At 56.3% G+C, this 14,626-nt stretch overlaps 1 protein-coding gene across 2 annotated transcripts in view; it reads left to right on the top strand.

The window, feature by feature from the left end:
• Positions 1–7,454, top strand: part of LOC140390473 (butyrophilin subfamily 1 member A1-like) — a 391,546-nt gene extending 384,092 nt beyond the window's left edge. For both annotated transcript variants that reach the window (XM_072475628.1, XM_072475627.1), the window contains one exon: positions 6,736–7,454. In XM_072475628.1, coding sequence (XP_072331729.1) covers positions 6,736–7,295 — 560 coding nt within the window. In that variant the 3' untranslated portion in view covers positions 7,296–7,454. The remainder of the gene's footprint in view (positions 1–6,735) is intronic.
• The last annotated feature ends 7,172 nt before the right edge of the window (positions 7,455–14,626 follow it).

The following is a 14,626-nucleotide window of genomic DNA, read 5'->3' as shown; positions in this document are numbered from 1 at the left end:
TCTGTCCCCCATCCCCAGTGACTCTGTCCCCCATCCCCAGTGACTCTGTCCCCAACCCCAGAGACTCTGTCCCCAACCCCAGTGACTATGTCCCCATCCCCAGTGACTGTCTTCATCCCCAGTGACTCTGTCCCCAACCCCAGTGACTATGTCCCCATCCCCAGTGATTCTGTCCCCCAGCCCCAGTGACTCTGTCCCCATCACCAGTGACTGTCTCCATCCCCAGTGACTCTGTCCTCAACCCCAGTGACTCTGTCCCCAACCCCAGTGACTATGTCCCCATCCCCAGTGACTCTGTCCCACAACCCCAGTTACTCTGCCCCATCCCAAGTGACCCTGTCCCCCATCCCCAGTGACTCTGTCCCCAACACCAGCGACTCTGCCCCCATCCCCAGTGACTCTGTCCCCCATCCCCAGTGACCCTGTCCCCCATCCCCAGTGACTGTCTCCACCCCCAGTGACTCTTTCCCCTATTTCCAGTGGCTCTGTCCCCATCCCCAGTGACTCTGTCCCCATCCCCAGTGACTCTATCCCCATCCCCATTGACTCTGTCCCCATCCCCAGTGACTCTGTCCCCATCCCCAGTGACTCTGTCCCCCATCCCCAGTGACTCTGTCCCCCATCCCCAGTGACTCTGTCCCCCATCCCCAGTGACTCTGTCCCCAACCCCAGAGACTCTGTCCCACAACCCCAGTGACTCTGTCCCCATCCCCAGTGACTGTCTCCATCCCCAGTGACTCTGTCCCCCATCCCCAGTGACCCTGTCCCCCATCCCCAGTGACCCTGTCCCCCATCCCCAGTGACCCTGTCCCCCATCTCCAGTGACCCTGTCCCCCATCCCCAGTGACTCTGTTCCCACCCCCAGTGACTCTGTCCCCATCCCCAGTGACTCTGTCCCCATCCCCAGTGACTCTGTCCCCATCCCCAGTGACTCTGTCCCCATCCCCAGTGACTGTCTTCATCCCCAGTGACTCTGTCCCCTACCCCAGTAACTATGTCCCCATCCCCAGTGACTCTGTCCCCCATCCCCAGTGACTCTGGCCCCATCCCCCGTGACTCTGTCCCCCATCCCCAGTGACTCTGTCCCCCATCCCCAGTGACTCTGTCCCCAACCCCAGAGACTGTCCCCAACCCCAGTGACTATGTCCCCATCCCCAGTGACTGTCTTCATCCCCAGTGACTCTGTCCCCAACCCCAGTGACTATGTCCCCATCCCCAGTGATTCTGTCCCCCAGCCCCAGTGACTATGTCCCCATCCCCAGTGACTGTCTTCATCCCCAGTGACTCTGTCCCCAACCCCAGTGACTATGTCCCCATCCCCAGTGATTCTGTCCCCCAGCCCCAGTGACTCTGTCCCCATCCCCAGTGACTGTCTCCATCCCCAGTGACTCTGTCCTCAACCCCAGTGACTCTGTCCCCAACCCCAGTGACTATGTCCCCATCCCCAGTGACTCTGTCCCACAACCCCAGTTACTCTGCCCCATCCCAAGTGACCCTGTCCCCCATCCCCAGTGACTCTGTCCCCAACACCAGCGACTCTGCCCCCATCCCCAGTGACTCTGTCCCCCATCCCCAGTGACCCTGTCCCCCATCCCCAGTGACTGTCTCCACCCCCAGTGACTCTTTCCCCTATTTCCAGTGGCTCTGTCCCCATCCCCAGTGACTCTGTCCCCATCCCCAGTGACTCTATCCCCATCCCCATTGACTCTGTCCCCATCCCCAGTGACTCTGTCCCCCATCCCCAGTGACTCTGTCCCCCATCCCCAGTGACCCTGTCCCCCATCCCCAGTGACCCTGTCCCCCATCCCCAGAGACTCTGTCCCCAACCCCAGTGACTATGTCCCCATCCCCAGTGACTGTCTTCATCCCCAGTGACTCTGTCCCCAACCCCAGTGACTATGTCCCCATCCCCAGTGACTCTGTCCCCCAGCCCCAGTGACTCTGTCCCCATTCCCAGTGACTGTCTCCATCCCCAGTGACTCTGTCCTCAACCCCAGTGACTCTGTCCCCAACCCCAGTGACTATGTCCCCATCCCCAGTGACTCTGTCCCACAACCCCAGTTACTCTGTCCCCATCCCAAGTGACCCTGTCCCCCATCCCCAGTGACTCTGTCCCCAACACCAGCGACTATGTCCCCATCCCCAGTGACTCTGTCCCCCCATCCTCAGTGACTCTGTCCCCATCCCCAGTGACTCTGTCCCACAACCCCAGTTACTCTATCCCCATCCCCATTGACTCTGTCCCCATCCCCAGTGACTCTGTCCCCCATCCCCAGTGACTCTGTCCCCCATCCCCAGTGACTCTGTCCCCCATCCCCAGTGACTCTGTCCCCCATCCCCAGTGACTCTGTCCCCCATCCCCAGTGACTCTGTCCCCCATCCCCAGTGACTCTGTCCCCATTCCCTGTGACTCTGTCCCCCATCCCCAGTGACCCTGTCCCCCATCCCCAGTGACACTGTCCCCATCCCCAGTGACTCTGTCCCCCATCCCCAGTGACTCTGTCCCCCATCCCCAGTGACTCTGTCCCCAACCCCAGTGACTCTGTCCCCAACCCCAGTGACTCTGTCCCCAACCCCAGTGACTCTGTCCCCAACCCCAGTGACTATGTCCCCATCCCCAGTGACTGTCTTCATCCCCAGTGACTCTGTCCCCAACCCCAGTGACTATGTCCCCATCCCCAGTGACTCTGTCCCCCAGCCCCAGTGACTGTCCCCATCCCCAGTGACTGTCTCCATCCCCAGTGACTCTGTCCCCATTCCCAGTGATTCTGTCCCCATCCCCAGTGACTCTCTCCCCATCCCCAGTGACTCTCTCCCCATCCCCAGTGACTCTGTCCCCATCCCCAGTGACTCTGTCCCCCATCCCCAGTGACTCTGTCCCCATCCCCAGTTACTCTGTCCCCCCATCCCCAGTGACCCTCTCTCCCATCCCAAGTCACCCTGTCCCCCATCCCCAGTGACTGTCTTCATCCCCAGTGACTCTGTCCCCAACCCCAGTGACTCTGTCCCCAACCCCAGTGACCCTGTACCCCATCCCCAGTGACTCTGTCCCCCATCCCCAGTGACTCTGTCCCCCATCCCCAGTGACTCTGTCCCCCATCCCCAGTGATTCTGTCCCTCATCCCCAGTGACTATGTCCCCATCCCCAGTGACTGTCTTCATCCCCAGTGACTCTGTCCCCAACCCCAGTGACTATGTCCCCATCCCCAGTGACTGTCTTCATCCCCAGTGACTCTGTCCCCAACCCCAGTGACTATGTCCCTATCCCCAGTGACTATGTCCCTATCCCCAGTGACTCTGTCCCCCAGCCCCAGTGACTCTGTCCCCATCCCCAGTGACTGTCTCCATTCCCAGTGACTCTGTCCCCATCCCCAGTGACTGTCTTCATCCCCAGTGACTCTGTCCCCAACCCCAGTGACTATGTCCCCATCCCCAGTGACTCTGTCCCCATCCCCAGTGACTCTGTCCACCAGCCCCAGTGACTCTGTCCCCCATCCCCAGTGACTCTGTCCCCCATCCCCAGTGACTCTGTCCCCAGCCCCAGTGACTCTGTCCACATCCCCAGTGACTGTCTCCATCCCCAGTGACTCTGTCCCCATTCCCAGTGATTCTGTCCCCATCCCCAGTGACTCTCTCCCCATCCCCAGTGACTCTGTCCCCATCCCCAGTTACTCTGTCCCCCCATCCCCAGTGACCCTCTCTGCCATCCCAAGTCACCCTGTCCCCCATCCCCAGTGACTCTGTCCCCACTTCCAGTGACCCTGTCCCCCATCCCCAGTGACCCTGTCCCCCATCCCCAGTGACTCTGTCCCCCATCCCCAGTGACTCTGTCCCCCATCCCCAGTGACTCTGTCCCCCATCCCCAGTGACTCTGTCCCCCATCCCCAGTGACTCTGTCCCCCATCCCCAGTGATTCTGTCCCCCATCCCCAGTAACTCTGTCCCCAAACTCAGTGACTCTGTCCCCCATCCCCAGTGACCCTTTCCCCCATCCCCAGTGACTCTGTCCCCACTTCCAGTGACTCTGTCCCCACTTCCAGTGACTCTGTCCCCACTTCCAGTGACCCTGTCCCCCATCCCCAGTGACTCTGTCCCCCATCCCCAGTGACTCTGTCCCCCATCCCCAGTGATTCTGTCCCGCATCCCCAGTGACTCTTTCCCCCATCCCCAGTTACTCTGTCCCCATCCCCAGTGACTCTGCCCCCCAGCCCCAGTGACTCTGTCCCCCAGCCCCAGTGAGACTGTCTCCATCCCCAGTGACTCTGTCCTCAACCCCAGTGACTCTGTCCCCAACCACAGTGACTCTGTTCCCAACCCCAGTGACTCTGTCCCCCATCCCCAGTGACTCTGTCCGCATCCCCAGTGACTCTGTCCGCATTCCCAGTGACTCTGTCCCCCATCCCCAGTGGCTCTGTCCCTATTCCCAGTGACTCTGTCCCCCATCCCCAGTGACTCTGTCCCCCATCCCCAGTGACTCTGTCCCCCATCCCCAGTGACTCTGTCCCCATCCCCAGTGACTCTGTCCCCCATCCCCAGCGACTCTGTCCCCCAGCCCCAGCGACTCTGTCCCCCAGCCCCAGTGACTCTGTCCCCCAGCCCCAGTGACTCTGTCCCCCAGCCCTAGTGACTCTGTCCCCCCATCCTCAGTGACTCAGTCCCCATCCCCAGTGACCCTGTCCCCCAGCCCCAGAGACTCTGTCCCCCAGCCCCAGTGACTCTGTCCCCCCATCCTCAGTGACTCAGTCCCCATCCCCAGTGACCCTGTCCCCCAGCCCCAGAGACTCTGTCCCCCAGCCCCAGTGACTCTGTCCCCATCCCCAGTGACTGTCTCCATCCCCAGTGACTCTGTCCCCCATCCCCAGTGACCCTGTCCCCCATCCCCAGTGACCCTGTCCCCCATCCCCAGTGACCCTGTCCCCCATCTCCAGTGACCCTGTCCCCCATCCCAGTGACTCTGTCCCCCAGCCCCAGCGACTCTGTCCCCCATCCCCAGTGACTCTGTCCCCCATCCCCAGTGACTCTGTCCCCAACCCCAGTGACTATGTCCCCATCCCCAGTGACTGTCTTCATCCCCAGTGACTCTGTCCCCAACCCCAGTGACTATGTCCCCATCCCCAGTGACTCTGTCCCCATCCCCAGTGACTCTGTCCACCAGCCCCAGTGACTCTGTCCCCCATCCCCAGTGACTCTGTCCCCCATCCCCAGTGACTCTGTCCCCAACCCCAGTGACTATGTCCCCATCCCCAGTGACTGTCTTCATCCCCAGTGACTCTGTGCCCAACCCCAGTGACTATGTCCCTATCCCCAGTGACTCTGTCCCCCAGCCCCAGTGACTCTGTCCCCATCCCCAGTGACTGTCTCCATCCCCAGTGACTCTGTCCCCATCCCCAGTGACTCTGTCCCCATTCCCAGTGATTCTGTCCCCATGCCCAGTGACTCTCTCCCCATCCCCAGTGACTCTGTCCCACATCCCCAGTGACTCTGTCCCCCATCCCCAGTTACTCTGTCCCCCATCCCCAGTGACTCTGTCCCCATCCCCAGTCACCCTGTCCCCATCCCCAGTGACTCTGCCCCCATCCCCAGTGACTCTGTCCCCCATCCCCAGTGACTCTGTCCCCATCCCCAGTTACTCTGTCCCCCCAGCCCCAGTGACTCTGTCCCCCATCCCCAGTGACTCTGTCCCCCATCCCCAGTGACTCTGTCCCCACTTCCAGTGACCCTGTCCCCCATCCCCAGTGACTCTGTCCCCCATCCACAGTGACTCTGTCCCCCATCCCCAGTGACTCTGTCCCCCATCCCCAGTGATTCTGTCCCCCATCCCCAGTAACTCTGTCCCCACTTCCAGTGACCCTGTCCCCCATCCCCAGTGACTCTGTCCCCCATCCCCAGTGACTCTGTCCCCCATCCCCAGTGATTCTGTCCCCCATCCCCAGTGACTCTGTCTCCCATCCCCAATTACTCTGTCCCCATCCCCAGTGACTCTGTCCCCCAGCCCCAGTGACTCTGTCCCCCAGCCCCAGTGAGACTGTCTCCATCCCCAGTGACTCTGTCCTCAACCCCAGTGACTCTGTCCCCAACCACAGTGACTCTGTTCCCAACCCCAGTGACTCTGTCCCCCATCCCCAGTGACTCTGTCCCCCATCCCCAGTGACTCTGTCCCCCAGCCCCAGCGACTCTGTCCCCATCCCCAGTGACTCTGTCCCCATCCCCAGTGACTCTGTCCCCCATCCCCAGCGACTCTGTCCCCCAGCCCCAGCGACTCTGTCCCCCAGCCCCAGCGACTCTGTCCCCCAGCCCCAGTGACTCTGTCCCCCAGCCCCAGTGACTCTGTCCCCATCCCCAGTTACTCTGTCCCCATCCCCAGTGAGTCTCTCCCCCGATCCCCAGTGAGTCTCTCCCCCGATCCCCAGTGTGTCTCCTCCCCGATCACCAGTGAGTCTCCTCCCCGATCCCCAGTGAGTCTCCCCCCGATCCCCAGTGAGTCTCCCCCCGATCCCCAGTGAGTCTCCCCCCGATCCCCAGTGAGTCTCCCCCCCGATCCCCAGTGAGTCTCCCCCCGATCCCCAGTGAGTCTCCCCCCCGATCCCCGGTGAGTCTCTCCCCCCGATCCCCAGTGAGTCTCTCTCCCCGATCCCCAGTGAGTCTCTCCCCCCGATCCCCAGTGAGTCTCCCCCCGATCCCCAGTGAGTCTCCCCCGATCCCCAGTGAGTCTCTAATGTTCTGTTTTTTCTCCCAGTCTCAGTGACCCTGGATGTGGAAACAGCGAATCCCTGGCTCGAAGTGTCTGAGGATCTGAAGAGTTTGAGATGGACCCGGACCTGGAGCAGTCTCCCTGACACCAGGAAGAGGTTTACACACAGGCGCTGTGCGCTGGGATCAGAGGGATTCACATCGGGGAGACATTACTGGGAGGTGGAGGTGACGGGGAATCGGGACTGGAGACTGGGAGTAGCCGCAGAGTCTGTGGAGAGGAAGGACTCGGTCAGTCTGAGCCCAGAGACTGGATTCTGGACCATTAGGCGGTTTGATGATCAGTTTTATATAAATTCCTCTCCTGGATCCGCTCTCCCTGTCGGTCAGATCCCTGGGAAGGTGGGAGTTTATCTCAGTTATGAGTCTGGGACAGTTTCATTTTACAACGTGGACACCAAGTCCCATCTCCACACCTTCACCGGGAATAACTTCACTGAGAAACTTTATCCTTTATTCGGGACTTGGGATGGAAACAATTGGCTGAGAATCTGCTCCGGTTCTGATTGGATCAGTAACAGGGGCGGGGCCCTGACGTCACAATGACGACCCCGTGATCAGGGTCAGAGGTCAGGGGTCAGAAAACACCATTGACAACAGGTTGTCACTAAATGTGTCATTTAATTTGCAAATTGTAAAATCCCGATCAGACTGTAAATACAAACAACACAAATGTCAGAGGATTAAAATAAAAAGTCAATTCAATATCTTGTGTCTCTCCTTCACTTACTCCCTGCTTCAGTCAGTCCATTTCCAGCAGTCGCAGTATTTAGTTTTTATTACAACAGATTGTTAGATTGTATAAATATAGTTTATTTGATGCAGCAACATTCCTGTCAGCAAAACAATAAACCTAAAACCACAAACTATCTATGGATTTATTTTAACCCAGTAATTTCAGGCCCTTGAATTTATTCTCATCAATTAAATCACACAACTTAATTTCCTGCCTGAAAGATGCTGTCAGGATTTCAGTCACTATTATCTGATGATATCTCTGCAGGGTTCCTGTGTTTCGATGTTTATTCAGGTAAATGAATAAAAACATTTATCTTAACGTAAAAATCCTACTTTGTATGGAGCAACACCGCCACCTGCTGACCCTGATCGGGACTCCGCTGATTTATTTTCTCCGCAATACCGATTGTGCCCACCTGGTGGTGCTCAAGCACCATCATTTCTCCTTGGTGAGATAATACTCTTGGGTAATTTTCTAACTTTCAATAACTAATGCAGAATGTATCAGTGGTCATTCCAGTGAATGGTAGCAGTAGTCTGGGTAGATATTTAATATAATGGAAGAAAATAAAGTTCTTCCGATGCTGGAAATAGAAAAATGAAGTTTCTTGGTCTATTACCCTCTCGATCTGTGCTGCACCATTCTCCCTTTTGACGTTTAATCTCCCCGATCTTCCACGCTATCACAGATCTTCGACCACACATGTGTCTGCTCTATCCTCCTATTCCTACTCTCACTAGCACGCGGTCAGTGGGGTGCGGAGTGAGATAGCTGCCTTTTCCTTCAGTGTTTTTATTGAGGCATTTATATATATATATACATCAAACACAAACAAAACCAAAAAGGGACCATAAATAAATAACCCCCCCCCCCCCCCGCCCTGCTGACTTCTAACTATCCTTGAAGAAGTCAAGAAGCAGTTTCCATCTCTGGGCAAATCCCTCCACATTCCCTCTCAAGGCGAACTTGATTTATTCCAACCTAAGGAATTCCGGGAGGTCGCGAAGCCTCACCACCCCCCCCCCCCCCCACCCGGCTTCGGTGATCCCGAGTCCCTCCATTCCAACAGAATCCGTCTCCGAGCTACCAGAGAGGCCAAAACGTCAGCCTCTCTCGCCCCCTGGACCCCCGGGTCTGACACTCCAAAATCGCCACTTCTGGACTCTGGACCACCTTCACCCTCAGCACCGCAGACATCGCGTCAGCGAACCCCCGCCAAAATCCCTCCAGCTTCAGACAGGCCCAAAACGTGTGGACATGGTTCACGGGCTCCCCTATGGAGTATCTGAAATTGAATAAGGCTAAGCCTAGCGCACAAAGAGGTTCATTCACTCTCCTCAGATCCTCCTCCCATTACCCAGCCTCCAACACCCTCCCCAGCTCTTCTTCCCACTTCCGCCTAACATCTCCTATCAGGTGCCCTCCCAGTACAGTCAATCTTTCCAAATCTCCGACACTCTGCCCTCACCATCCCCTGTTTTCGACACCACCTTGTCCTGAAACCCTGTGGCCGCCACTGTCCCCACAGCCTCAGGGCCACCACGCCTACCGGTCTTGTGGAGTACCTGGCTGGCAAGGATGACCTCTCCCACTACCCACCCTGACCACGGCCATATTCACTGCCCAGTAATATTTGGCAAGACCCCCCCCCCCCACTCCAGCAGCACCATCGTCACTTGTGGGGCTTTCCCTGCCCACACAAACCTCAAGATCAGTGCATTAATATTCCTAAAAAAGGCCTTTGGAATAAAAATCAGAAGGTTCTGGAACACAAATAGGAACCTCGGGAGTACCGTCGTCTTCACGGACTGCACCCGCCCCGCCAATGACAACGGGAACAAGTCCCACCTCTTAAAATCCCCCTTCATCTGCTCCACCAGATTCAGTTTCTGTCGCTGCTCCCATCCCCGCGCCACCTGGATGTCCAGATACCTGAAACGCGATCCCACCACCTTAAACAGCAGCTCGTCCAACCTCCTCTCCTGCCCCCTTGCCTGGATCGGGAAGACCTCACTCTTCATAGATTATCATATAATTTACAGTGCAGAAGGAGGCCATTCAGCCCATCGAGTCTGCACCGGCTCTTGGAAAGAGCACCCTACCCAAGGTCAACACCTCCACCCTATCCCCATAACCCAGTAACCCCACCCAACACTAAGGGCAATTTTGGACACTAAGGGCAATTTATCATGGCCAATCCACCTAACCTGCACATCTTTGGACTGTGGGAGGAAACCGGAGCACCCGGAGGAAACCCACGCACACACGGGGAGGATGTGCAGACTCCGCACAGACAGTGATCCAATCCGGAATCGAACCTGGGACCCTGGAGCTGTGAAGCAATTGTGCTATCCACAATGCTACCGTGCTGCCCCGTGAGGCCTCTTCCCCATGTTTAACTTATACCCAGAGAACCGGCCGAATTCACCAAAATGTCCATGATCCCTCCAATACTTTCCAATGGGGCCGATATGTAAAGCAACAGATCGTCACACGGACAGCGAGACCCTGTGCTCCACCCCCATCCCCGCACTATCCCTTTCCAAACCTTTGACGCTCTAAGTGGCCATTGCCAGTGGCTCTATCGCCAAAGCAAAGATCAACGGGGAGAGTGTGCACCCCTGCCTCGTCCCACAATGCAGCCTAAATACCCCAAACACACCCGGTTCCACTCGCTGCCGGTGCCCAATACAACAACCGGACCCAATCCACAAACTCCTGCCCGACCCCAAACTGTCCCCGTATCTCCCACAAATATTCCCATTCGACCCGATCAAAGGCCTTCTCCGCGTCCATGGCGACCTCCACATTCCGTTCCTCCGAGGGCATCGTTATAACGTTCAACAGACGCCTAACGTTAGCCGACAGCTGCCTCTCCTTTACAAACCCGGCCTGGTCTTCCCCTCTCAGCCCCGGCACACAGTCCCCAATCCGCGAGGCCAAGATCTTTGCCAACAACTTGCCGTCTGTATTCAGCAGTGATATCGGGGGGTAGGGCCCACACTGCCCCGGGTCCTTATCCTGCTTGAAAATTAAAGACATTGAGGCCTGCGATATCGTTGGGGGCGGGGGGGGGGAGCTCCCCTGTCTCCCTCACCTCATTAAATGTCCTTACCAGCAGGGGTCCCAGGTCTCCCAAAATAATTCTACCAGGAAGCCATCTGGACCCGGGGCCTTCCCTGCCTGTATCGCCCCCATACCCTCCATCACCTCCACCAGCCCAGTGGGTGCTCCCAACCCCTCTACCAGGTCCTCCTCCATCTTGGGAAACTCATCCAGGAATTGCCACATTCCCTCCCTCCCGGTCGAGGGCTCCCATTTATAAAGCCTCCTGCAAAACTCCTGAAATACCCCGCTCACCCTCACCGGGTCCAGTACCACTCCACCCCTCCCGTCCTTCACCCTTCCAATCTCCCTCGCCGCCTCCTACTTCCTGAGTTGGTGGCCAGCATCCTGCGAGCCTTCTCCCCGTACTCTGGCCCTCCACAACTGCCCCACTGCCTTCCCCGTGGACACCAGCCCAAACTCCATCTAAAGCTTCTGCCTCTCCTTCAACATTCCTGCCTCTGGGGCTTCCGCAAAATCTCATCCACCAGCCGAGCCATCTCCGCTCGCTTCGTCTTATCCCTATTCGCCCGGATCGATATGAACTCCCCCCTAACCACCGCCTTGAGTGCCTCCCACAGTGTGGCGGCCGAGACCTCACCTGGATCATTTAGTTCTATATTCTTCAGGATGGCGGCCCTCACTGTTATGGGAGAGGTGTTTTCAGAACCCCAAAATGTATCACGGAGTTCAACCAACCCCCACCTTTAATGGATTGTTGCTTTTGAAGCACACGGCTTGTTCTCCAGGTGTGGTATTACAATAATGGACACGTGGTTTTTAAAACAAAACAGTGTTTATTCCATGAACTCAATTTAACCTTTTAAATAAACATTGGATCTATTAACACCCCTTACTTCAAAGATAACCCCGAAAATAATACAACACTACCCAATCCTGCAAACTGTTCCTTTACACATCCAAAAGACTTAACAAATCCTTCAAACAGAAGCACATGAGATTTATATTCAATACTGAGACCTTTTTACAATTCCGATTTCACCAAAGGATTAAGAGATTGTCCAGCCACACCCAAGCTTTCTTCAAACTGAAACTAAAACTCCCAAAAAGCAGAAGTGAGCTCAGCTCCCCCCCCCCCCCCCCCCGTGACATCACTTCAGTAATATGATCAGCTTAATTTCTTAAAGGTACATTTCTTAAACATCCAATTCCTAAAGGCACTCTCACATGACACTCGCCCACCCACACACACCTCCCCATCCGTGGACTGAAACCACGATCGCCGAGTACCCCGAATCGACCATCCCTGCCAGCTACGTCTTACCCACCATTAAAAAATCGACCCGAGAGTACACATGTGCACATGGGAGAAGTACAAGAACTCTTTCACCCTCGACCTCCCAAACCTCTACAGGTCCATCCACCATGCACTCCATGAACCCCTTCAGATCCTTTGTCACCGCCGACACCCTCCCCGACCTCTGGCTCGACCGGCCTAACCCTGGATCAATGACCGTGTTAAAATCCCCCCCGTCAATCAACCGGTGTGAGTCCAGGTCTGGGACCTTCCTCAGCACCCGCCTCATAAACTCCACATCATCCCAGTTTGGGGCATAAATGTTTACCAGGACCTCTGGCGTCCCTTCCAGTTTCCCACCCACCATCACAAATCTTCCCCCCGAATCTGCTGCTATATTCCCCACCTCCAACACCACCCGATTATTTACCAGCATCGCCGCGCGGCCCCCCCCCCCCCCCCCCCCATCTTCATGGTTAATCCCGAATGGAAGACTTGCTCAACCCACCCTTTCCTTCGCCTTGTCTGATCCCCGATCGTCAAGTGTGTTTCTGGGAAAAAGACCACGTCTGCCTTCAAGCTCCTCAGGTGCATGAAAACAAGCAACTGTTGAACTGGCCCATTCAGCCCCTCACTTCCATGTGACCAACCTGGTCAGAGGGTGCCCGCCCCCCCTCTCCTGCTGATTAACCATGCCACTTCTCAGGCCTGCTCCGGCCCATTCCAGGCAACCCTCCAGGCCCACCCGAGGATGTCCGTCACCAATCCCTCCCTCCCACGCTACACCACAGCAACAACACCTTTGTCAATAGCCCCTCCCCCTTCCCCTGAACAAAACAACAACCCCATCCCCCCTCTGCTTCACTGACCACCTGATCACAAACTCCGGGCGAGGGGAGCGGTCTACGAGTATGGAGAGAAGGCGGGACGCATGCTGGCAGGTCAACTTCGGAAGGAGGCAGCGGCGAGGGAAATTGTTCAGGTTCGGGATGGGACAGGGAAGTTGGTGATGGCTCCGGACGAGATTAATAGGGTTTTTGAGGAATTTTATGCGAGGTTGTATAGATTGGAACCATTGGGGGAGGATCAGGAATGCAGGAATTCCTGGATGGTTTGGAATATACGAGATTGGGGGAGGGGGATAGGACCACATTAGAGGGGGCGATAGGGGAGCAGGAGATAAAGGATGCTATTGGGAGGATGCAGTCGGGGAAGGTAGCAGGGTTTCCGGTGGAATATTATTCTGGGAGAAGAGAAGGTATCACTGGATGGGATTAAGGCAAAGTGGGAGGAAGAGTTGGGGGGACAGGGAGGAGGGGCTGTGGTGTGAGGTGCTCGGAGGGTGAATGCGTCAACTTCATGTGTGAGGTTGGGGCTGAAACAGTTGAAGGTGGTGTTTAGGGCGCACCTCACAAGGGTGGAGGATGTTTGTCAATGTTGTGGGGGGGGGGGAACGCGGTGGGGGGGGGGGAACGCGGTGGGGGGGGAACGCGGTGGGGGGGGGGAACGCGGTGGGGGGGGGAACGCGGTGGGGGGAACACGGTGGGGGGGGAACGCGGTGGGGGGGGAATGCTGTGGGGGGGGGGAACGCTGTGGGGTGGGGGGGCCAGCAAATCGCGTTCATGTGTTCATGATGCTATTTGAGGAGTTCGTCGCGGGGGTGGGGGAGGATAAAAGGGGAAACATTGTCCAAACTGTGGATTGTAATTTGACGGACTGTGTATTTTGAACTTTGTTGATGTTACATGTGTTTGGAATAAAATAACTTTTAAAAAACAGAATTTGATGTGCGGGGCCCTTTACACCACCAACCCAACAGTATTTTGCTGAGGGAACCAGCCAATGGGAGCTCCGCTCTGCATTGAGCATGGCTGACAAGGAAATTCTCCGTCCTTATGCCTGTCACAGGCGTATCAGAAGATTCCTAATAAACCTGTTTGGTCACATTCTGAGAGCATCTTCCTGGCCATCAAGTCCTGAAGTTGGACTAGAACCGGGAATATCTGGGGTTTCACTTTTGCATCTCAAGACCTCAGATGCAAGAAGAATAAATCAATATTTTTCTTCAATCTTTTTATTCTTTTCATTTTCAACATTTTCATCAATAAACAACCAAAGAAAAAACAAACAAGAACAAATACAGTCCCAATGCCCCACACACAAACCGCCCCCCGCTCAATATACAGACCAAAACATCCACCCGCAAATTCCAGGTGAAGAAAAACACAAATTAACAATCGGTAAACAGTGTAACCAAAGACAACAATACCGCCCCCCCTCCCTAATGTTCAATGGCAACCAATTCTGGGAAGTGCATAATAAACAGCCCCCATGAATTGTGAAACGCTTCCTTCATCTCCCTCAGCTCACACTTCACCTTCCCGACAGTCAAAGAAATTCGAGAGGGCCCCCGTCCTGCCACCAAGCCGTGTCGCAGGATGGAGAAGCTGACCACCGTCCAACATGACCCACCTCCGGGCAATCAGCGAGGAAAAGGTTAACATCTGCCCCCCCACCCGCCCAAGTCGGTCCGACCCCCCGGAAAAGGCTTCTTGGGGCCCTGGCTCCGCGTTCACGAGCACTACCCCCGAGATGACCCTGAGAAACCTCCCTCCAACAAACCCCTCACATTCCACGTAACTATCTTAACCGGGGGTCTCTCACCCACCCCTCACCCCTCCTACCACCATCCTCATAACTCCAGGCCCACTGGGCTTGGCCCGCCCTGTCCCATTGTTACCATCGAGCTCCTCCCAGAATCCTCCCATCCACTTC

Source organism: Scyliorhinus torazame, chromosome 14, assembly GCF_047496885.1.
Source record: "Scyliorhinus torazame isolate Kashiwa2021f chromosome 14, sScyTor2.1, whole genome shotgun sequence".
Classification (NCBI taxonomy): Eukaryota; Metazoa; Chordata; class Chondrichthyes; order Carcharhiniformes; family Scyliorhinidae; genus Scyliorhinus; species Scyliorhinus torazame.
This window is presented reverse-complemented; position numbering and strand designations above follow the sequence as displayed.